Source organism: Oncorhynchus nerka, linkage group LG13 (assembly GCF_034236695.1).
Source record: "Oncorhynchus nerka isolate Pitt River linkage group LG13, Oner_Uvic_2.0, whole genome shotgun sequence".
Classification (NCBI taxonomy): Eukaryota; Metazoa; Chordata; class Actinopteri; order Salmoniformes; family Salmonidae; genus Oncorhynchus; species Oncorhynchus nerka.
Window position 1 is genome coordinate 63,696,717 of NC_088408.1, and position 25,981 is coordinate 63,722,697.

The 25,981-nt window shown below is 41.2% G+C and overlaps 1 protein-coding gene across 2 annotated transcripts; it reads left to right on the top strand.

Moving 5' to 3' along the window:
• Positions 1-256: 256 nt before the first annotated feature.
• On the top strand, positions 257-25,981 carry LOC115139833 (lysosome membrane protein 2-like). Of its 2 annotated transcripts, XM_029677657.2 has the most exons (13): positions 260-791; positions 8,562-8,719; positions 9,031-9,178; positions 10,351-10,545; positions 11,802-11,893; positions 12,227-12,346; positions 12,821-12,999; positions 15,103-15,221; positions 16,153-16,226; positions 16,348-16,399; positions 16,626-16,778; positions 17,616-17,663; positions 20,390-25,981. In XM_029677657.2, the coding sequence occupies exons 1-13, from the start codon at positions 669-671 to the stop codon at positions 20,525-20,527; spliced, it is 1,599 nt and encodes a 532-aa protein (XP_029533517.1). In that variant the 5' UTR covers positions 260-668; the 3' UTR covers positions 20,528-25,981. The 2 variants fall into 2 exon arrangements, with proteins under 2 accessions (XP_029533518.1, XP_029533517.1); XM_029677658.2 differs by lacking the exon at positions 17,616-17,663 and having other exon boundaries at positions 257-791.

Consider the following 25,981-nt stretch of genomic DNA (forward strand, 5'->3'; position numbering starts at 1 on the left):
GCAGTTTCATATGAAAGTGAACTGGTTGTCAGAAGTTTACTTTAAAATCATTGCATGGCTGAACGTATCCAAATACAAATCATTAGCCAACTATGTAGAGAAAATCAACGGCAAACATATCGAACGTGTTTTAGTTTGTGCTGTCTTATTATGGTGCTTTAAAGTAAAACACTGACCTCAGCCACACGGAAAGCACGCTACATTTTAACATCATATACCGTCATTGATTCTAACACACCCACCGCCCACCAGAGACCAAAACGACGCCTTGTTCGAGTTAATTTGAATCTGGTAAGGAGGGAGTGGAGGTCTTCCTGCCCGTCCTCTGCACTGTGAGCTGCTATTTCTCCCGCTGCCTCAGAACAACACAGTCGATTTCCGTTAGGCACCGACTGTATGGGCAGAATAACAGTTTTTTTGACAGCACTAAGTATAAGTATTTCTTATTATCTAAGACAGTTTGCGAGTAGATAGCTACATATCAACGAGCAATTTTATATTCGTTTCAAGCGTTGTCTGTAGTGAGTATGAAGCAAAGTGAGAAGTAGCAGCTATCTTCGAGGAAAGAAAGTCAAAATAAAGATCAGAACCTACAGACAGTATTATCGTTAGTGTTATAAATAATTTCAAATTTGCCAAATTAGCTGGTTTGATAGCTGGCCAGCATCATGACTCGGAGATCATGTGCAATTTACGCTACTGGGATTCTCTGCGCCCATCTACTGATAGTGGGCATCGCATTGGTCGTGGCTCAAGTCTTCCAAACAATGATTTACAATCGGCTTAAAAAGGTGAGTTGTAACTTTTTCCCACTTCAAACATGCATTTTATAGTTTTTTTGTTGTCTGGTGGCTTTAACTTGTTAACGTCTGTTGTCTTTGCACTGAACAGCAGACGGTGAGTCACATTTCCCATCCCTTCTCGTTACTAGTTTTCAACCTGGGCTCAGAAGTAGACGTAACATAGTAAACGTACCTTTATGGGAGTTTATCATTATTTCTTGTGATGTGTTATGAATTACAATTTGTACGATATGTTACGGATTGCAATTCGTACAATATGGTACACATTGCAATTCGTACAATTCGTACAAAAATGTATATGTTACAAATTCTAGTTTGTTGTGGTTAATGTTCGCTAGGTGGCAAGGTGGTTAACGTTAACTAGGTTAGGAGTTTGGTTAAAGGGTTAGAGGATGGGTTAGCTCCCATTCCAAGTAGTTGCAAAGTAGCTAAAAAGTAGTAAGTAGTAGGAAAGTTGTTTGTGATAAGATATGAACACGCAACCTTTGGGTTGCTAGACATTGAAGTTATACCTTCTGTCTTATGTAACCATACTCTGGATAAGAGCGTCTGCTAAATGACTTGAATGTAAATGTAAATGTAACACATCATACACATTTCAGAGTCCCGGTTTACTATGTTACGTATAGTCTGAGACCAGGCTGGAGCTTTAAATGTGATGTTTGCTAGCTAGCTACAGCATTGAGTTCACTCAATCCCCATCTCCAGTCATTAGCCCACCCAACATGGGTCAGTGCAACATACCATGCATTCCAAGGTCGCCAATTTATGTGTTGCATTTTTTTTTTAACACCAACCAGTGATGGTTTTTGTGGTAGGATCGCAACATTTTATCATTCATAAATCCGCAACATTGATTCAAACCTCTTGAACAGCTCTGCATGTAAACTCAGTGTATTGTAGTAGCCTATGGATGGAATCTCTGGCAGATTTACAATGCGGGGTATGCTCATGTCACAGTGCGTCGTGGTAAGACCATCACCATGGATGGGTGCTCTCAGAGCAAGCAACCTGCTTTATTCCATCAGTACAATAAACCCACCATAAATAACATTTTTAAATCATACTTAGCCAAGCTTTATTATACACGATACAGATGATTTTAATTAGAACTGCTGCACCTTCAACTGCAGTGTATTCATCTTATCTACATGTGTGTCTCACAATATAATTGATTTGGGATTTAAAGTTTTATATGAGCTTCCCAAGTGGCTTATTGGGTTTATCAGTCAGGGGTTGTAGTAGGGTAGGAATCCCGTCAGAGGAGGGCAGGGAGGCGTGTGCGTGCGTGCGCATTGGTGGGGGGAAGGGAGAGAGCTCGTGAAGGCTCGGAGTCAAGCTTCCTTTTGGAATACTTTGCATTTCATTCTTCCCCGTATTTGCTGACAAGGTTGAATACCACACTATAAAAGAATCTCCCCCAAAAATGTCCTGGAGATCTGAACAGGTTCAATTTCTTTTTCTCAAACTGCGAACCTCAGCAGAAATGTCAAACTGGCAGGGAGAGTATACAGACACAAGCAGCCCAATGTTCCCTGCCACAGTTTAATTGCTGTTGTTAAATTCGCGTCTGTGTTTATTTCGGATATGGTAGTGTCATCCTAGACCTAGAATACATAACATCAAGAAATGAAACAAACAAAAAAATGAAAAAATATCAGCCTACCAGGCGCTTTACGTTCAATAGAGTGCCCGAGTCGTATGTGGACATTGCCGGTGACTGGAGAAATAAAGAAGTTCTGTCCATCCACAACTGTACCACTTCTAAAACTGATCTGATGTTGTTTCATGTCATGGTGCACTTTTAGAACAACTTCCCAGTATCATACCTAGAGGACTTCTGGTAAAAGGGCGTGGATGGGAAAGGAGTGTTTAATTCACGTATGGAATCTGACGGACTCCTTGGCCTGGAGGCTGGATATTTTTTGGTCAAACAGCAGTCATCTGTTAACTTGTTGTTTCAGCCCTGGCCTGATCTAGGTCTAGAGGACTGCTCTTCCAGGAAGAAACCCTCTGCCGCTCCTCAAACTATATTTTTGAGGGTAGAGTAAAAAAAACTTCACAACAAATTCATGGGTGACAAACCTGTTTACTTTAATTCAAACAGGTTTCTTTCGTAATTCATAGATGGGGAAAACCAGAGAGAAATATGGCACTGAATGTAATTTCATATTATCTTGAACAGTTATCTAACCACAACTCCTGCATATATTTTGGCTTTAAGTTTTAATTTATTTGTGAGTGACCCTAACAGTTGTTATGCTTTCATGTCCTTACCACTCATCATGTGACCCACCCCCACCCACCAACTACATGCACATAGTGAGTTTGATTTATGATAAGATTGATAAACCGCAACCCTCTGTCCCTGCTTGCTTGTGAGATCAAGGCTTTAAGCATTTCTAAGAGATAAATGATGTAGACATGATGTCTATGGAAGCCTTTAGGTGGCCTTCCTTTTTCAAGGTTGGTAAACACAAGAATTCTTCTAATCTAAACCTTGGTTTTAGTTAAAATGTTGTATACACAGAAACTGTCACTCTTGAATTGTATCTGTTTGAAAGGGACTCAGTTTAATCTAGAAAACAGAACAAACTTCAATGATTGCGAAATTTGGAAACTTGGTAGAACACTGCTGATGACTGAATTGTGTGTTAGTGTTTCCCTCACTCTCTCATATTCTGTACGCAATCAGTGTTTGGCTTTAAACGCATTCAATCCAACACACAGCATTGGAATAGCTAGCTGACTTTGGCTTTACTTTTTAATTCACACCATTCAGGTGACTCAAATGATCTTGTAAAATAAAAGGAAATGTCTTCAAAGTATCAAATAGGCTTTTTGTTGCTTGTTCCTAAATAACTTGGATATTTTTTCTTTAATGCGAAGTGATATTTGACTCTATAGCAATCATAATTTGCTGTACAGCATTGATTATTCAATTAGAGTTGATTCACATTCAAGGCTCTAAAGTGCGACCATGTTGGTTACATATGCTCCGAGATGTTTTATTTTGGGAGTACCAGTGAAAGATCCCCCACCCCCCAGATACAACTTCTTGTAATGATAGGCTTCACTGTGCAGTTGTTTCCGAGTGACCTAGAGAGAAAAAAAAACGTGAGTGCAGATTTGTTCAGTCAAAAGCCTAGATTTTAAAGACTGCCTGTATTTCTTGTAACTTTCTGAAGAGGTAATGGCTTGGGAATGCCTCTGTTGGCCACTTTGTGTAGCCTGTCAGCAATGCTGAAACAGTCATTTCTAAAGGCTTTCTCATAAAATATAACAAATTAAATGTGAATTGCAAAGTTGGCTTACCTTTTTTAATGATTATATCATAAAGATCTGTATCAATCGGGTAGTCATTTGTTTTGCAAACTCTGCTATTGCGCATGCAGTACAGAAACACTGCCAGCCAAACACCAGCCTCTTGAGGTGTGCAATTGAAATTTAAAGGGCAACAATACCCTCCAAAATATGATTTTTTTTTTTCTTCCCTAGACCTCAAGTGTTCTTCATGGGCATTTGTTTACACCTTGTCCAGTAATGTTACCTCATTAGCTAGCTTTTGTAGCTAACAACCTGGTTACTTTACCAGTATATCTGAACATTTGGCAGCACAGAAGGAAAGCAAAAAGGATAGCTTCTTTAGAAGATTAATGACAATACCATTGAATGAATGACCGAGCTCATGTCGTCACTCAAACTTCACCCTCTTAACATCAGTGTAGAATGTAATGAATCTCAATAGGTTGCTCTTTTACACCGTGTAGAAATGTGATATTCCACAAATGACTTTAATTTCAATGACTTGTTTTTGTATCAACATTTTAGCTTTTTATAGTAAACAAATGTTTCTACAGGGTTAAATATTAGTTTCTAGAGTACAACGTTTGCTTAAAAAGTAGCTAGAATTTATATAGACCAAATATGCTACATACAGTGCATTTGGGAAGTATTCAGACCCCTTGACCTTTTACACATTTTGTTATGATACAGCCTTATTTTAAAATGGGTTATAGTTTTTCCCCCTAATCAATCTACACACAATACCCCATAATGACTAAGCGAAAACAGATTAAGATTTTTTTTGCAAATAATTAATTACGTAAGTATTCAGACCCTTTGCTATGAGATTTGAAATTGAGCTTGGGTGCAACCTGTTTGCATGGATCATCTTTGAGATGTTACTATAACTTGATTGGAGTCCACCTGTGGTAAATTTAATTGATTGGACATGATTTGGAAAGGCACACACCTATCCATATAAGGTCTCACAGTTGACACTACATGTCAGAGGAAAAACCAAGGCATGAGTTCGAAAGTCTTCGAAGTCACCAAGTCTTCCTAGAGCTGACCGCCCGGCCAAACTGGGCAATCGGGGGAGAAGAGCCTTGGTCAGCGAGGTGACCAAGAACCTGATGGTCACTCTGACAGAGCTCCAAAGTTCCTCTGTGGAGATGGGAAAACCTTCCAGAAGGACAACCAGCTCTGCAGCACTCCACCACTCCACCAATCAGGCATTTTATGGTACAGTGAGTGGCCAAACGGAAGCCACTCCTCAGTAAAAGGCACATGACAGCCCGCTTGGAGTTTGCCAAAAGGTACCTAAAGGACTCCCAGACCACGAGAAACAAGATTCTCTGGTCTGATGAAACCAAGATTGAACTTGTTGGTTTAAATCTCAAGCATCACTTCTGAAAGAAACCTGGCACCAACCCTACGGTGAAGCATGGTGGTGGCAGCATCAAGCTGTGGGGCTGTTTTTCAGCAGCAGGGACGGGGAGACTAGTCAGGAGATCCTTGACGAAAACCTTCTCCAGAGCGCTCAGGACCTCAGACTGGGGTGAAGGTTCACCTTCCAACAGGACAACGAACCTAAGCACACAGCCAAGACAACACAAAAGTGGCTTCGGGACAAGTCTCTGAATGTCCTTGAGTGGCCCAGCCAGAGCCCAGATTTGAACCCGATCAAACTTGTCTGGAGAGAACAGAAAATAGCTGTGCAGCGACGCTCCCCAACCAACCTGACAGAGCTGGAGAGGATCTGCAGAGAAGAATGGAGGAAACTCTTCAAATACAGGTGTGCCAAGCTTGTAGCGTCATACCCAATAATAGGACTTTAGTCTGTAATCGCTGCCAAAGGCATCAACAAAGTACTGAGTAAAGGGTCTGAATACTTATATAAATGTAATATTTCATTTAAAAAAAAATTAGCTAGCTAACTCTATAGCTAGGTGTCGTCATCTAAAATAACCCTAATTTATAAGACAATTCTTATTTGATTAATGGTGGTCTGACCCATCTATGTGAAGCTAGCTACAATAAGTATTAGCCGCAATAGTGGACTTTGCAGTTAGCCTTCAAAATAAATGCATGACATAATTCTACTATTTGTATTCTTTTGCAAACCTGTCATTGACATACTTTTAGTTTAAAGGCAAACCGCAAATTCCATTATTGTGCCTAATCCTTATTGTGGCTAGCTTCACAACACAACCCAGTCCGGTCAAGCTTCACTAGCCAGATGAAGGTAGCTGGCTGATTATAACGTTAGCTTTGGACAACAGGGTTAAGTAGCTGGCTATTTCTTTTCATTAAATTAAGTTAAATTTCAATAGGCGAGCAACAAGTGGCAACCTAGCTAATGCTTACTCACAAGGATTCCTAAATCATTGATAATAGTGAAAATGACTGCAGTTTCTACTGATCATTGTTTTCAGGCTGGTTGTATTGGTGCTAGCTAGGTACCAAGCTAAAGCTAGCTACCACAGAAGTTGTGGTCAAACAAATTATACTTTATTACCAGCGCGGTATTGTAAACGCATAATTCGTAGCCGGTGTTTGCTTGATTGCCGACTTTTTTGTACAGCTTTGACTGGTGTCAAAAAGATACAGTAGCAAAGACCCAAATGGCGTTCCATAGTATGTATGTCTTGAAGCTAATAGCAGTGACGCTTTTACTGTGTAACTCCGGTAGGGCAACATCTGAAAAATAGAGCACTTGGTAGTGTGTGTACCGGTGCTTGACCAGTCGGTGAAAGCCAACATCGCCCACGACAGAGAACGGTTGATTGTCAAGGGCAATGAATTCCATTATCTTGGCATTAATGGATTTCACCTTTTAAGTTGTCTCGCTGAAAAATGATTACTCTTTCAAATTACTTTTGACTGCTTGATCCACACAGCAGACATTGTGGGCTTGGTTAAGAATGCTGTGCTGCACGTGTAGTGTAACATTTTACGCGCCGTCATTACGTCATGTACCTACTTTATATAGGAATGCACAGTTGCTTTAACATCGGTTTTTAACATCGGCGTTAAACTAGATGTCGCGCCGATACCGATGTTGGCATTTTTAGCTCGTATCAGCCGATTCTGATATGTTCACCAATATATCGTGCATCCTTAGTTGTTCTCCTAACTTTTTATTAGAACCCCGTTTACAAGACTTGTGCTGGAAACTAGCCTATTACACTGCTGCAATATGCCCGCTCGAAGTTATGATCATGCTTAAAAACTGACTGGAGTCTAAATGAAGCAATAGGCTTCTGTTTTGCCCCCGAGGAGTAAGCCCCCCAGTTCAATGCTCTAGCTAGGGTGTTCTGACCTTTGGCCCAGTTGTATAGTGTGTGTTTCTCAGAATGTGTGTGTATGAGCCAAAATACTGTTCTAACATTTAAGACTCCATAGGGAGTATGCACCTCCATTGTAATGAGTCATTCTACCATCTTATATCATGGTTGCACAAAAGTCTTGACAGGAAACAAGAGTTTTTGTGCATCCCTGTTGGGCCACACCTTAAAATAAACATCCTCTTTCAATCACCGAGCTTTGCTGAGCTTCTCTGAGACTTCAGCTGAGTGAGCTGTGTGAATGGTGAAGGCCTTTCCCAAGTACACCTCACTTTACTCAGAGGACAGAGAAAGCAATCAGGAACCCCTTACATAAAGGACGGGGGAAGTGAGAAATTTCTCACTTGAAGTTAGTAATACCGATATCTCTTTACGGTAGGCCCTATTGGCGTCGTACTTACCAGTATTTTATGGATCAACAGACAGCTTAACAGTAATTTGCTCTTCAGATTTGACAACCATGTTTCAACACGCTTCATTCATTCAAGGTGTTGAATGTCACTGCGTTAGTTTTAATTACAGTTGAATTACCTTGTTGAAGCTACTGTCTTTTCTAGTCCAGGCATGATGGCTAACTTTAACCACTTTCCTGTATTCAGATGATGACTAATAGGACAGTGATGCTAGTCCATATTGTCTATTCAAACTGTCATGCTGCCACTATGGTGGGTAGTAATTTAGGCTTTTTGAAGATTGTCCTGAGCAAAATGCAAATCTTTCTCATCCTGCTGAAGTCGACAGAGACTCCCCCTGGGCAGTTTTCACTCAGGTTTTCTGCTTGTACTGACAGTTATTCAGCTGTGAAGGACCTTCCCCCCCTTACCCTGTTTTGGTGTGCTGGCAGAGGGTGTACACTACATTAATTGCAGTGTGTGCTCTCTCCTGGCATAACCTGAGAAGGATTGTTGGTGGATGATGCTGCCGCAATCAAAAATGTAATTGCTTGAAATATCCTTAGTTTAGAAATGAATGAAATGGTTTTAAATTGCATTTTTAGGCTAAATAGCTTTCTATCCCTCCGGAATGTACTACTGTAAACAAATTATGCTTGGAGATATCATTGTTGTTTTGGTCTGTCCTCCATCATTAACTGTATTTCACTCTCTTTTTTTTGTTGTTGTTGTAGGAATTGACCTTGACTGAGGCGAGCCGAGTATTTGAGTCGTGGAAGAACCCACCGCCTCCAGTCTACATGGAGTATTACTTCTTCAACGTGACCAACCCTGAAGTGTTCTTAGCAGGGGGCAAGGCAGCTGTCACCCAGATTGGACCTTACACTTACAGGTAGGTTGACAACACGCTCACTGCTCTCCTTTCAAATGAGATGGCCTCAGTTCACAAAGGGCTTGAGATCAACACTCGTAACTCAGACTTCAGTGGAACTCTTATATCGATACCAATGAAAGGTTATTGCTAATATTTGTTTTTCGTGTGTATATCTCAAGTTCAGATTCGGTCCACTATGTATTTGTTTTATGATCTGTTTGTTTGATCATTGGAAGCTGGCGATGCAGGTCTTGGGAAAGTCATATGGGGGAGGGGGGAGGATATTTGTTTGGAATGACAACCTTTCTACTCACACCTTTCCATAACAGGGAATACAGACCCAGGGAAAATGTAACTTTCCTCGAAAATGGAACCAAGGTTTATGCCCTGAACCCCAAAAGCTTTGTCTTCGTCCCAGAGAAGTCCCGGGGTAATCCAGAGGTCGACATTCTGAGGACAGTCAACATCCCAGCTGTGGTGAGTTAGTGTGTGTGTCTCTTGGTCTCTGCTTGTTACCTCTACGTACTTGTAGTCTTCACATATGCACTTTATCTTAGCTGCCATGGACATGGTATATCCGCAATACAGTGTGTTGGGCTGCAGATTAACTAGTGGTTAAGAGCATTGGGTCAGTAACTGAAAGGTCGCTGGTTCGAATCCCGAGCCAACTAGGTAAAACAAATCTGCCGGTGTGCCCTTGAGCAAGGCTCCGGGGACGCATTCAATAATGGCTGATCCCTGGCCATGAAGACCCTCTCGGAGAGTGGGGTCAAGGGGAGAGTGGGATATGCAAAAAACACATTTCCAATTCACACTTGTACGTATGTGAAATAGGACAAATGTAAGCACCCACCACCAGGGTAGCCTAGTGGTTAGAGCATTGGACTAGTAACCGAAAGGTTGCAAGTTCAAATCCCGAGCTGACAAGGTACAAAATCTGTCGTTCTGCCCCTGAACAGGCAGTTAACCCACTGTTCCTAGGCCGTCATTGAAAATAAGAATTTGTTCTTAACTGACTTGCCTGGTTAAATAAAGGTAAAATTAAAAAATCATTATTATAAACTATGGTGCAGCGCCTTTTTAAGAACACATAGAAACATGAGGGTGTGAATCATTCTACAGCTGTTTTGTTTTGGTCAACTTTAACCTTTCGAGAGTTTCAGTATAGCCACTATAACAATGTACTGACATTCCTTTACTGCTGAAGTATCAAACTCATTCCACTGAGGGCCGAGTGTTTGCGGGTTTTCGCTCCTCCCTTGTACTTAATTGGTGAATTAAGGTCACTAATTAGAAAGGAACTCCCCTCACCAGGATGTGTAGGGCTTAATTTAAAGGAAAAAATAAAAACTAGACACTTGGGCCTCCATGACATTTTGATAACCCTGCTTTACTGCATCATTCCAGTAGACTTTCCAAGCATTATGCTAAATGCCATATTATGACATCATGGTGACTTGTTCCTATAAGCTTGTTACTTTATCACAGACACTTTTGTGGACTTCATCCAATTTACAATGACAAGGACCAGACCAGATGGCAACAAAAGCTATGGACTTACAAATGTTGCTGATGGTTGTGTTGCATAGTGCCTATGATCTCTAACCCTCTCTCTCTCTCCTCTCCTCTCCTCTCCTCTCCCTGGACAGGCGGTGATGAACGAGCTGAACTCCTACTCTTTCCTGCTGCGCACCTTCGTCTCCATGTGGATGAACTCCATCGGTGTGGAAATCTTCATGACCCGCACCGTTCACGAGGTGCTATGGGGCTTCAAGGACCCCCTGCTCTCCAAAATCCACGCCATGAAGCCAGAGGTGGACGAGATGTTTGGACTGATGTGGAAGGTAAAGCACTGTTTTGTATTCAGTAAAAACCTTGAAATACTGTAATAAACCATATGCTCACTCAGATTACAGTTCAGAGATGGTCCTTGTTAATCCAGTCATTCACTAAAGGTATAGCCTTAGCTAATGGCCGGTCTTGAAATTGTGATTTTAATAGAAGTGTTGACATTGCTCGATAAATCCTGTAGTCATCGGACCTGACGGCTGTTGGTAGAGATTGAGAGACGGGGATGAGGTATTGTGGGGTCATCACATGATGAGAGTGAAAATGACTATGCTGAGGAAGCTTGCTTAGTTCCTCTTTTTCTGGGGCTTTGGAGACTTGTGTCTGCTATTCTGCCTCACGCAATAAAAAGCAAACAGTCCGATTTAATAAACAAGTTCAGTGCATTATTTGGAAAAGCCCAGAAAGAAGTAGACGGGTAGAATTTTACCTGTACCTAAACTTTCAAATCTCAACTGTCAAAGCGTTTATCTGGAAGGGACTTCTTATTTTTAGTTTGGCACTCTTACGGACTCTTAATGTTGCCCATTAGGGTTGAGCGCTATCCATATTTTCATACTGTCATATCGTTTCTGTACCATACCGGGGTATTACTGGAAGTGCACACAAAACAATTTAGGCAATGGGGATCTTGATCCAGGAGGGGATAGAATGCCTCTGCTGTAACCAAGAAGCTTGATCTTGACATCTAGCCACTTAGCTAGCAAGTTAGCAAACCAAATGCAAAACTGGAGCCCTGAGCTGAATATATTTTATTTGGCATGAGGGTGTGAATCATTCCATACTTAGAAATCTTAGATTTCTTATAGTTATAATTCTAGTTATAAGCAGTGGCGTAGCCCCCCCCCCCCCGTTTTTTAAAATGGTATTGAAAAGCATACCCTCCGTATTTAGAAATACCCCAGTATAAACGGTATATTGTCTAAACCTACTCCCTAGAAAACTGTATTATGAGAAAGAGAAAACAGAACTGGGGGGGCAGGCTACAGTAATAGTGGCATTTTTATTTGAGCCTCTAGAGCACAATATTCCTCGTCAGAACATTTCCAACAACGACAACCAGCCACTTTAAACACAGAAATTACTTCCCAATTCACTTAACAGCAATAAAGGAAGATGTTCTAAATTTAACGCTGCTTGTTTGTCTGTTTCTAATTCTGTACCTGTCCGCTGTCCCCCTGTTTGTTGGATGTTGGATTTGTTTTGATACGACAGTCTCTCTGAACTATTGTTGCTCTCTCTATCCTCCCAGAAAAATGGAACTGACGAAGGAGAGTTTGTGTTCCTGACTGGCGAACGGGACTATATGGAATATGGCAGAATAGACACATGGAACGGGCTGACGTAGGGACCCTTTCCCTCTGTTTTTCTGCTGTGATTAATGGATAACAAAGTTTCTCATGTCATAATTGAGCTTTTTTGGTCCTTGCCCCGGCCATTGGGTTTGCTCATTGAACAGGGATGACTTGGTATCTGTCCAATTCAAGTATTCAAAGTCCAAGGTTATTCCCAGTTGCTCCCTGTCATGACAGAGCAGATTGCAAAATGTTATGTTTAATGGCTTCCAGGCAGTTTAAATGGAATCAATATTTGGTTCCGTTATGTTAGAATAACCTTATGTAGACAAATGCGTCCTCTTGATGTCTAACATTTCCCCTACCTTTCCCCTATCAACAGTGAAATGTCGTGGTGGTCCTCTAACCAGAGCAACATGATAAACGGCACGGATGGCAGTGTGTTCCACCCTCTGTTGTCCAGGAAAGAGCTGCTGTACATCTTCGCTGCTGACCTCTGCAGGTACGTCACAGTCATATCTCCAAATCTTGTATTATCGGTAGTCTATGATTTTTGTTTACAGTCAAAGTAGCAAGTACAAAGAGGGGCGGTGGTTTAGGTGACAACCAGGAATTCTTGGAAACGACGGACTTGTATCCCTATCAAACTGATAAACCACTGTAGAAGACGTTTCCCATGGTCAGGGCGTGACAAGTGTGAGCTGAGCATGGCCCAACCAACACCACGATGCGTGAGGAGAAACTGGGAAAACAGGACATGATATGAAAAGGAAGCTTTGACTCAGTCAAAACAGTTTCACTTTATCTTCTCATAGTTAGCCAATGCTCAGCACAGAGACCTCACACTCTTCTATGGAAATGACATGTAGCATTGAATGAAGAGTTTCAAAATCCTGCCATAATTTTGACATAATGAGAAAGTCCTACTACACGTCTTGTGTCCATATCCTTATTCCCACTTCTCCCTGTGTTCTAGGTCTATCCACCTGGCTTATGTTGAGGATGTGGAAGTGAAGGGCATCCCAGCCTACCGCTTCGCCCCTCCACGTGATGTCCTGCAGAGTCCTAAGGAGAACCCTACCAACGCCGGCTTCTGTGTGCCAGCTGGGGACTGCCTTGGCACCGGGGTGCTTAAAGTCAGTGTTTGCCGAGAAGGTACGAGACGGTTCGTCACCCTGTTGCAACCCTGGTTTGCATAACAAAGCATGCGCCCCCACTTACCCACTGTTTGAGTTGACTAACAACATAACCTATTGTTTTGGACTGAAAAGAATACCCCAGTCAATCCAGTTCTAGCTGCGCTTCCAGCTGCAGTAAATATCCGAAATTTCCCATGTTTGACTATCCAGATTTTACAATGGTGTAGATGGTGAATGATTAACTCTGGATGAGGGCTATAAAACACTTGAATTGCCTGCATAGCTGTGGACTTCAGGGTTAGGATACGGCTAATCTCTAAATGATTTCCTCTCCTAAAACAATCCATGTACAAACACATGGCATATAAATGCCCGGCTGTAACCCTTAATTCTCGTGGGTAGATGCCTTTTTAAGTCCTGTACTGTATGCGTGTTAAACATCCGCATTCACGGTGTGGTGCAGCAGAGAAAGTTCAACAGTCTGGATGCTGTTATGACGGAGTCATCTCCGGGCCTAGAAGTGAACTACGGCCCTTGTTAATTCCTTTCGTCAGTTTGAATTCCGTTTGTCAGATATTGCAGTTTTAAGTCGTTTCCATATTCCTTAGTGAGGGTTGTTAACTCACTCAAGTTGCGCCACATAATGAAATGGAACACATTCTATTGTGTCTCTGAGGTAGTACCTTGTGGAACTTCAGAATGGTAATTATGACCTCAAAGGAATGGTTTTTCTCTTGGGTTATGAAAAACAGCCATGATTTCACTGTCTGCTTATCAGAACCTGTCTGGTATGGGCTGTCTTTCCAATGGCTTATCAGAACCTGTCCGGTATGGGCTGTCTTTCCAATGGCTTATCAGAACCTGTCCGGTATGGGCTGTCTTTCCAATGGCTTATCAGAACCTGTCTGGTATGGGCTGTCTTTCCAATGGCTTATCAGAACCTGTCCGGTATGGGCTGTCTTTCCAATGGCTTATCAGAACCTGTCCGGTATGGGCTGTCTTTCCAATGGCTTATCAGAACCTGTCCGGTATGGGCTGTCTTTCCAATGGCTTATCAGAACCTGTCCGGTATGGGCGGTCTTTCCAATGGCTTATCAGAACCTGTCCGGTATGGGCGGTCTTTCCAATGGCTTATCAGAACCTGTCCGGTATGGGCGGTCTTTCCAATGGCTTATCAGAACCTGTCCGGTATGGGCGGTCTTTCCAATGGCTTATCAGAACCTGTCCGGTATGGGCTGTCTTTCCAATGGCTTATCAGAACCTGTCCGGTATGGGCTGTCTTTCCAATGGCTTATCAGAACCTGTCCGGTATGGGCTGTCTTTCCAATGGCTTATCAGAACCTGTCCGGTATGGGCTGTCTTTCCAATGGCTTATCAGAACCTGTCCGGCATGGGCTGTCTTTCCAATGGCAAGGAAGAACTCTACACATATTTTTGCTATCTGTTCCGCTGTCTCTGCTTGGGTTATAATACCAGATAGCACACATTAGCAATATCTCACATCTGTACATGATATTTCCTTTTAAGACCCCCAATTTTCAAACATTTGACTTTGTTTTGCTTAATCCTCCCTGATGGCAGTCCAGGATAAGGATATAGGTTAGTTGTTCATATTGGTTGCTCGTGTTTTATTTTTGTCTCTTTAAGGTCCAATACAGCCGTTTCTCAATGTCAAATAATTTCTGGGTAACAATTAAGTACATAACTGTGATTTGTTTTCAATTAAAATGGTAAAAAAAAGAAACAAATAGCCTCTTGGCAAAGAGCAATTTCTCAAGCAAGAATTTTGCTAGGACCGTCTGGTAGTGGTCTGAGTGGGGAGAAGAAGAAAAAGGTGCTGTTATTGGTAGAGGTTTGGAACTCTCTTATTGGTCTGTTAACAAATTTAGCACCTGGTGATGTCACCAGGCAGGCCAAAATTCCATCCAACAAAAACAGGATGAAATTTCAGGTGCTCTTTTCAGACAGCTCTTACACTAAAGGGCATTATCATAATTTTCACAATTTCATAGTATTATTCCAACCTCAGAGTGGAGATGTATATAAAACACAGACCATTTTTGACTGCACTGGGCCTTTAAATCATGTTTTACCCCCATCTCCTTCTTCTTGTCCATAGGTGCCCCTATCGTGGTGTCATTCCCTCACTTCTATCAGGCCGATGCCATGTACATTAATGCTGTTGAAGGACTGAGCCCCAACAAGGAGGAGCATGAGACTTACCTTGACCTTAATCCAGTATGAACAAACATTTTATCTAACATGTATGTCATAAGGCCAATATGTGGGATTTGTTATGGGCCCTAAACTCGGTGGCCAGTTTATTAGGTACACGCATCTAGTATCGGGTCGGACCCCTCTTTAGCCACGAAGGGATGCACCTGGTCAGCAACAATGTTCAGATGCACTGTGGCGTTCAAACTTTGCTCAATTGGTATCAAGGGACCGAACATGTGCCAGGAGAACACTCACCACACCAACTCCACCAGTCTGTACCGTTGACACTAGGCAGGATGGGGCCATGGGCTCACGCTGCTTACGCCAAATCCTGACTCTGCCATCAACATGACACAACAGGAACTGGGATTTGTGTTCCTGTTTGGCCCGCCTCGCCTGTTAGCTTACACGATTCTTGCCATTCTCCTTCGACCTCGCTCATCAACAAGCTGTTTTTGCCCACAGGACTGCTGCTGACTGGATGTGTTTTGCTTGTTGCACCATTCTCGGTAAACCCAAGACACTGTCATGTGTGAAAATCCCAAAAGGCCGTCCGTTTCTGAGATACTGGAACTGGCGCACCTGGCACCGACGACCATACCACGCTCAGTCACCTAGGTTACTCGTTTTGCCCATTCTAACGTTCAATCGAAACAGTAACTGAATGCTTGTTTGCCTGCTTTATATAGCAAACCACGGCCATGTGACTCACTGTGTAGGAGCGAACCATTTTCATGAACGGGTTGGTGTACCTAATAAACTGGCAACTGAGTGTATACTGTTTACATAGTCTCAATCTGATTATAAATAGACCGTATTTAATAGCCATGTGACATTTTTTGCATTTGTGTGTTTTATGTAGTACCAGTGGATTATTAAAATAAGCTGTCTCCATATCGGAAAGGACAAGATGTAACTGCATTTTAAATCATATTTTATTTTGTATTTCTAGACCACTGGGGTTCCCATCCGTGCCTGCAAGAGAGCCCAGCTCAATATAATTTTGAACAGAGTTCCAGGCTTTCCGTAAGTAAAGACCAGAACAGTTTTACACACTTTGAAGCCTGCTCTTTTCCCACTCGATTCGTATGAAGGATGAGAAGACCCATTGTTGAACCTTGTCCTCATTACATTTTCTCTTCCTCAGCAAAACCAAACATCTAAACGTTACAATTTTCCCTATCATGTTTGTCAATGAGGTAAGACATATCTCCTCCCTCCCTCTCTCTCTCTCTCCATTATTTTGTGAAATTCAGTCTGCCTCACGTGCAGCCTAGGAATGTCAAATGAAGTTTCAAAATTTTGCCAGAGAAAATCCTTTATTACTGGTCTATTATTAAGACTAGTTAATAACTGGTTTGCAGCATCTCACACCAGTTAATTAAATAGTAAAGACTGGTTGATAACCGTAGTGACCTCCCCCAGACGGCCACTATCGACGATGACTCTGCTACCCAGATGAGGACCCTGCTGCTCATCGTGACCCTGGTGTCCAACTTCCCTCTGCTCATCGTGGGCATGGGCGCCATCCTGCTCGTAGTCTTCGTCCTCCTGGTCTGCAGGTCTCGCCAGAAGAAGGTAAGACCTCCCCTCTACCCCTGCACTTACTCCCAGGACACCCCAAACAAGAATATTCATTAGCTTCTTCTGAGATATAGTGTCAATTGTACATTTTTAATTTACAATTGGGCACTTCACTCACAATGTCAGTTGTGGTGAAGGATTCCATAAGTGGTTATTAGTCTATAGTGGTGCAATGTCACAACAAAGGTTTAATGTTAGCTTTGTTCAATGTTTATCTGTTTATAGACCATTTATACTTCTATATTAACATCACTGGTCTGGTGACTGGGGGTAACCTCCAACTACTTACATGATAAAACTCACATGGTCAGCATGTCCTACCTCCTGTAATGTCTGTATCAAATGTTATTCCGGCTGGCCTTTCTAACAATTGAAACCACTGAGGTCAGAACAGGAAGTATACATCTGAATTGAGCAGTTCCTCATTGGCAGACAAGTCACAATGACAACAGTCTACAGTGACGTACAGGCACTGAACTCTAGTAATCCTGTAGGTTAGCCAGTGTACTTTCAACACTTATCTGTGTTTGTCTTGGTTAGTCGTTCTGACCCCTTGTGCATGACCCCATTCCCCACCCATCAGTCACGACTCGGATAAGAGTTATCTTAGTATCTTCCCCACGTGGTTCAACAAAACAGATATCGGCCTGCCGGCATGTTCATGCTGAGGAACAAAGTAGGAGTTCACATCACAGACAGAATTGGTATTTTAAAGTATTCAGATAAATCTTGTTTTATCAAATAAAGCTATTGTAAAGAACTGTATAGTTATAACGTATTATTATAAAACATTTCTGTAACCCCCTTCCCTTTTTTTCCTTTCTGTTTTAGAATGAAGTAAAACGTATTGATTTTACTGAAGCTTTTCATTCTTTTACTGTAAGTCTTAATTTTGCTTCGTTTGCTATTTTCTTTGAATTGTTAGCAATTCTTGCTTGGTGCTTATTACTTAAAATTATCTTCAGGGATTATTTTTACACACAAGTATGTGGACACCTGTTCGTCGAACATCTCATTACAAAATCATGGTCATTTATATGGAGTTGGTCCCCCCCCCTTTGCTGCCATAAAACAGCCTCCATTCTTCTGGGAAGCCTTTTCACTGTTGGAACATTGCTGCGGGGACTTCCATTCAGCCACGAGCATTAGTGAGGTCGAGCACTGATGTTGGGTGATTAGGCCTGGCTCACATTCGGCATTAAAATTCATCCCAAAAGTGTTCCATGGGGTTGAGGTCAGGGCTCTGCAGGCCAGTCAAGTTATTCCACACCGATCTCGACAAACCATTTCTGAATGGACATCGCTTTGTGCACGGGGGCGTTGTCATGCTGAAACAGGAAAGGGCCTTCCCCAAACTGTTACCACAAAGTTGGAAGCACAGAATCGTCTAGAATGTCATTGTAGCATTAAGATTTCCCTTCACTGGAACTAAGGGGCCCGAACCCTGAAACAGTCCCAGACCATTATTCCTCCTCCATCAAACTTTACAGTTGGCACTATGCATTGGGGCAGCTAAATCAAATCAAATGTATTTATATAGCCCTTCGTACATCAGCTGATATCTCAAAGTGCTGTACAGAAACCCAGCCTAAAACCCCAAACAGCAAGCAATGCAGGTGTAGAAGCACGTGAAGCTAGTGTTCTCCTGGCATCTGCCGAACCCAGATTTGTCCGTTGGACTGCCAGGTGGTGAAGCGTGATTCATCACTCCAGAGAACGTGTTTCCTCTGCTCCAGAGTCCAATAGCGGCGAGCTTTACACCACGCCAGCCAGCACTTGGCATTGCTCATGGTGATCGTAGGCTTGTGTGAGGCTGCTCGGCCATGGAAACTAATTTGAAGCTCCCGACTAACAGTTCTTGTGCTGACGTTGCTTCCGAAGGCAGTTAGGAACTGTGTAGTGAGTGTTGCAATCGAGGACAGACCATTTTTGTGCGCTATGTTTCCACTTCACAATAACCGCACTTACAGTTGACCGGGGCAGCTCTAGCAGGGCAGAAATTTGACGAACTGACTTGTTGGAAAGGTGGCATCCTATGACGGTGCCACGTTGAAAGTCACTGAGCTCTTCAGTTAGCCCATTCTACTGCTAATGTTTGCCTATGGAGGTTTGCATGGCTGTGTGCTCAATTTTTATACACCTGTCAGCAACGGGTGTGGCTGATTTAGCTCAATCCACAAATTTGAGGGGGTGTCCACATGCTTTGTGTGTGTATATACTGAACAAAAATATTAACGCAACACAATGTAAAGTGTTGGTCCCATTTTTCATGAGCTGAAATAAAAGATAACAGAAATGGTTTATATTTAGCATTTATAATTTTGTTAAGTAATTGCAACAATTTCAAGTTGTTACAGATCATATAAGGAAATCAGTCAATTTAAATTATTACATAATGCCCTAATATGGATTTCACATGACGGTCTACAGATGCATCTGTTGATCAGAGTACTTAAAAAATTAAAAAGTTAGGGGTGTGGATCAGAAAACCAGTCATTGTCTGGTATGACCACCATTTTGTTTCATGCAGCGCGACACATCTCCTTCGCATAGAGTTGCTCAGGCTGTTAATTGTGGCCTGTGGAATATTGTCCCACTCCTCTTCAATGGCTGTGCCAAGTTGACATGTATGTTGGCCATGGAAGGACTGTGATGGTTTCAGTTTCCAGGAATTGTCTACAGATCCTTGAAACATGGGGCCGTGCATTATCATGCTGAAACATGTGATGGTGGTGGATGAATGGCATGACAATGAGCCTCAGGATCTCGTCATGGTATCGCTGTGCATTCAAATTGCCATTGATTAAATGCAGTTGTGTTCGTACCATAACACCACTATGGGCCACTCTGTTCACAACGTTGACATCATTAAACCGCTCACCCACACAACAACATACCCATGGTCTATGGTTGTGAGGCTGGTTGGACATACTGCCAAATTCTCTAAAATGACATTGGAGGCGGTTTATGATAGAAAAATGTACATTCAATTCTGGCAACAGCCTGGTGGACATTCCTGCAGTCAGCATGCCAATTGCACACTCCCTCAACTTCAGACACCTGTGGCATTGTGTTGTGTGACAAAACTGCACATGTTAGAGCTGCCTTTTATTGTCCCCAGCACAAGCTGCACCTGTGTAATGATGCTGTTTAATCAGCTTCTTGATATGCCACACCTGTCAGGTGGATGGATTATCTTGGCGAAGGAGAAATGCTAATTAACAGCGACGTAAACAAATTTGAGCACAACATTTGAGAGAAAAAAGCTTTTTGTGCATATGGAACATTTCTGGGATCTTTTATTTCAGCTCATGAAACATGGGACCAACACTTTACATGTTGCATTTATGTTTTTGTTCAGTGTATATCTATCTCATTCCTGCTTCATATTATATTTGTTCTTTTAAGTTGAAAAATATTTTGGGTTTGTTGGTTTGTACAGTGACATTAATTCATGATATATCCACAAATAGTTTATTCTATAACATTGCATTAAACATTTCATTTTCATGTGTAAAATATTTCCAATTTAGTTATAAGTATATAACTGGTTGTTTTCATGGTGGGATTATTATGACCTTTACAAAATGTTTTTCCCTCTTCAGACGGCAAAAGACGACACTGCCTACACTCAAGTCAGCGACAAACCAGAGGTTGAACCATCAGAAAACAACCACACCAACCAGCCAATGAGGAACGGCTCCTACATCGCCATGTCTCCTGTGGAGGCTCAGAAGTGTTGATGGAGGCTGCAGTGTGTGGAGGGGCAGGTGGAGCAGCCTGGGCGCGATATTATAACCAAGGCAGGGTTTTGCAGTGCGGACATGGGATTTCACTTTTGGGGACTGTCCTACTCTCCTGCTGAGCATGGCCTTTCTTCCTGCCATAGTGCAAAACAACATCTCCGGTCTACTACTAATGTCACTTGTCTTTTTTCTGTCGAGCTCACCGCTGATTTCATGACACAACACTAGTTATCTCAGCCAGGACAATAGGTTTTGTGAGTATTTTCTGCACTTTGAAGTAGAATATTAGTCCGTATTCTCAATGATTAACAACCACTGAGGCACCACTATCAGCCTTCCAACAGGGCGCAAAGAGCACTGACTGACCGTAGTATTTACCTGAACAATGAAGATCAGAAGGTCCTCTAACATTTCTTTGTAACGGTGTTTCTGAGGTTACCTCCAAAACAAGCCAACAGATTAAAACCTTTGCTCCTTAAATAGTATGACCAGTACTATTCCCTCCCTCCCTCCCTGTAACTGAGTTTTCAGTGACTCAGAATGTGGGTTTGCTAACAAAACTGTGTACTTCCTTACCATATCCGTTTTGTAGAAAAAAAAACTATAGAAGGGAAAGAAGAAAAAAAAAGAAATGAACTGAGCCAAACTATTCATATTATGTTGAGCAATCAGTCAGGTCACATACCCAAGTTGTCATCAAATAGAATTTGTGACTGTGTGTGCATGTCTTACACTGTATTGTCCAGTTTTGATTGGACTATACGTAACTTTTTCTTGATGCAGGCACTGTGTAGTATGACAACCGAGAGATTTAGCTTTTTTTTTTAAATTCTTTTTTTTACATTGACATTTTTGGAAGCCTTTTTGAAGACATGTCAAAGTCCTCAGAAGATAAGACATTAGTAGATAGCTGCTTTTCCCATTATGTGGTGTTAGGGGATTGTACCTATAGCCGAAGTAGATATACCATAAACCTTCATCTAATATTCAAAATGGAAGAAAAACCTGCATTACAAGGGAGACTTGAACCTACTTTCTGCCTTACAATTGTTCAGTGTGTTGATTCTTCATGTGGATATGGTAAAAAGCTGGATATCTTAGTTGTACATGCGTAATGGGGAAATGTTAGGCTACCTCTGACCTAATCCAGCAAGTAGTCAAAGGTGTGCCTAAAACACTTTTTAATTTTAAGTGTCGACCCACGTTGTGGGTCTGCACTGATACTTAGAATAAGCACAATTTGGATTGCTAATACAGTCCTCATAAGGTAACAGGTCTTCACATAGACTGTACCCTGCTAGAAGCATATTATAGTACTTATATTTACAGTTTTGTGTTTTAACACTGCATTGTTGGGAAAGGGCTCGTAAGTAGGCGTTTCACTGTAATACAACACCTGTTGTAAATGGGCTTGTATACGATTTGATTTGAAGACCGATGGGTGCCCTGTAAAGAAAACAACTAAGTTCTAGAATAAACGGTCAGGCCCTGCACACTGCTTCTGCTGTGCATGTTATGTCGAACAGAGTCAACTGGCTAGCCAAGGCGCTTCAGGTATTCAGACAAACATGACACTTGAATCACTATTTGTCTTACTGTATGTTTTGATGTGGTGTTTTTTGTTGCTGTCGTCGGTCACTAGTCTCTGTGTCGTGTCAAGGCTTTTGGCAGTCGCTTCTGGAAAAAAAAGTACTAAGTCCATAATACTGTCAACTTCAAAATGTGATTCCTGCACTTTCCAAAAAAAGAACTTGCCCTGTGTTTTTTGGGCTTATGTCAAATGCAATGGTCCTTCGGTGTATTTCAGCGGTTTGACCCAGGGTTGTTTTTCATTGGTTCCTGAGGTGTAATTCTAGATGGACACTTTGCCTTTGTTACTTGCTTTTAGGTAGATAGAATATTTTTTATTCTTTATCTATTATTGCTGCAATGAATTACCATAACCTATGGGCTTGTATTTTTCTGTGGAGAAACCATCCATGCTCATATTCTGTTTAGGGTTGTTCCAACAAACTGAGATCAACTCTTCTGAATTGTTAAGTCTGGTCTGTGAACTCCTTAAATGTTTAAGAATATTTGAGCATAGGATACAATGCCCAAAACTTGCTGTCATTTACTGGAATTAGCAGACAACTATAGATAGCAAAATTGTAACATCAAGTATAATGGTTTTTAACCCCACTTATGTTAACTGATGAGGACTTGACCTCACTTGTCATTGTGGCAGACAGTGGCTGAAGAATTGTCCATATTGAGAATTTTGTTTCTGTGGGTGATGATGGCTTGGGTTGTTAAAACTGGAAACTATTTCTGGAGGTCTAGATGGATACTCTAGTAAACAAATGAAGGAGAGTTGTTCAAGTATTAGTTTGTTTGGTTGTGCCAGTAAGGACGTCTGTCCGACATGGCTTTGGGCTGTACTATGATAAACTGGTCCTGATTTTTTTAATATATCATGATTATATATCAAGAACCAATTCACAATAGGCCTTTTCAGTTTGAAACCTACTGTACTTATCAGGCAATTATTGCATTGTGCACGCATGGCTGTACTTGTATAACCATCACAGTATATCATACTATCCTTTTTTAAAACTTTAACATATAAGACCTTGAACCAGAGCCATGTGTGTTGTATGCTTAACAGTGCGCATGCACGCACACACACACACACACACCTACCTGAGACACTATCTGACTGACTAGTCCCATTCACCTTTGTACCCAATCATTCATGTCCATTCGCTCCTCTGTGCGTGACCAAAGATAACCTACATGGATCTGTTCTAGCTTGTGTCTACTCTCCTCCGAGATAACGGTTGTGCCACCGCCTACCTAATAGTAATTGCACCATATACCTTTTATACAGTGCACTATTTTAGGCCAGGGCCCAAAGGGCTCTGGTCAAACGCAGTGCACGGTTTAGGGAATAGGGTGCCATTTCAGATGCAAGCCATCTAAAACAGTGCCAGGATCCAATTGCAGTGTATTTACAACAGTGTTTTGAGTTGTCTTTTCCCAACAAGACAAGAATTCCATAACTATTGTTAATATCAAGAGACTGGGGCGATCTGTATTGCTTGTTATGCACAAATGCTGCTCTAATGTGCGGGAGAAAAAAAATACGTTTTATGTATTGACACAACAATATAATGTTATGTAAAAATACATTTTATTAAATGTTTTTTTAATCTGACACAATTTATGTATCCATATGTTCAATGTTGTCTTTGTTTTTCTGAATTTGTATGTTTTTTTTGTTGTTTGGTCCCGTTTTCATTTCCTTTAATTTTTTTCTTCTGTTTAGTAATATTCAACTTGGTCATCAAGCACATTTCAGTTGAACATTGAATTTTTCTGTCTCACAAATGTTCTTAGAGAATTCCTAGTTGGTCGTGTGTGTGTTGGATGATAAGCTTATGTAGACATTTTTGTACAGCCAATGTACTGTTTTGTCAAACTGGAGTGATTTTTAATTGGAAGGCTGATAATGTGTATGCATGTGGAGGTAGATTGCCAGAGTGCCTGGATGGGTACAAGGGTCGTGTACAAGCAGATTGCCTTAGTGCCTGGATGGATACAAGGGTCGTGTACAAGCAATCTAACCCATAGATGAATGAAGCCCTCCTTCATGGAAAAACAACGGTAATACCATCCTTTTATTTCCTTAAATTGCTTTCAAGTAACCAATTTAGTTACGCAGTGTGGCAACTGTATATATTTTTCACATTTCATTTTGTGTACATTTCTAAAGGTCTCAGTCACCATCTAACAGACATTTTAATGTTACTTCTGAGTTTAAGTTTTTTGCTGCTGAAAATGACAATCGTCATGTTGGGGTGAAGAACTATTTCAAATGTAATATACATTAGTTTTGATAATTTACACTGCACAAATGTTTATACAATGCTTTTGTAAACATTTTTAGTGTATTTGCCAAAAAAAAATAAAGTAGCAAAGAATACAGTTGATGGCTGTGTTTTGCTTTTAACACGATACCAACATTACCATGAAATACTGTTTTAACTTTGAATTAAGACTAGTTGTTAAGCTTTTTTTTTCTGCTCATGGTATTTATTGGTGCCTTCACATAGTATGTTTAGAATCTGCTTTCAGTTATTGAGGATTTAGGAGAGCTTTGTGCAGCTTATCCTAAATATAAGAAATGGTCACAAACTATAGCTTTAACTTATCAAAATAGTACTGTTTTCCTCCTTAGTAACACCTTGCAAAACTGTTCTAGCTTTCCCAAAAATGTTGGGTTTCCCAGTTAAAATATTCCTGGAATTGGGAGCAAATAAGCAGGAAATCTGATATCCTTCAATCAGGATTTCTGGAAAACCAGGGAATTTAGGGAAAGATACCAGAATTTTGTGGGGTTGTGACTGAGAATAGGGTCGGCGGGCAGGCTGTGCCATGTGTGTTACCTCTGTAGAAGTCAGCCACCACCCCCACAGGCCCTTATATGGATTCTGGGAAACAAAGGAACACAGTTTCAAAACATAAAAAACCTTGCCTTGCTTCCAGCATAGAATAATGCTGTTTGTCCCTCTTCTAACATGACCTCAGGCTCAGAATTTCTATAGGCCATCCTATTCTTCCTACATACATTGAAAATGGACACTTATGGCATGTTTTTCCATCTCCATATCCTCTACCATAGTTGTTTTGAAAATGGACATACCACCATGCTGAATTTCAGGCATGTTTGGGCACTGTCTGCAATGCCTGGGTGTAAGCTTATCTTTTTTTAGTGTTCTCATGTCCTTTTATTCCTGTTGAGTTTAGTCATTCAAATGTAGGAATTCAATGAACATCAATATTTTTTCTTCAGAAATCATACATGCAAAGCAATAAAACAATATTGATTCATCACGAAAGGCTCATGCAGGGCAAATTGTGCACTTCTACCCATGGTTGTATCTGAAGTCTTATGGTCCTCTTTCCTTCCTGACGGCTGATATGAATGAACATGACAGGCGAAAGAGGTGTGGCCTATCAGTAATAATTAAGGAAAGGAAGTAAGAGTACTGAAACTGTCTTCTGTCTGATTGGATATATCTGCGTGAATAAGTAGTGTATGTGCGCCATCTGGTGGTTACTAGTATAAAGAGCTCAGTATTCACATCTTTAAAAAAAATATTGTTTTAAATGTAAATGCATTGAGCGGCTTGCAGTGTTAATTATTTACTAATACCAATGTTTTCCTTTTGGATATTTGACATTTTTATTTGAATGTATTATGATATTATGAAAAAATACTTGCAACTATTGATCTCCAGTGCCTGTATTCTATTGTACCTCTGAAGCAACAATGAGTTTCTTTTTAAACATACTTTTTTTTAATGATTTCCAGAACTTCCATTGTTACATTACCAAGTTTGCTATCATGTCATCAAGATTTTGTGTGACACACACACACACACACAAATAAAATACAGAAACACTCTA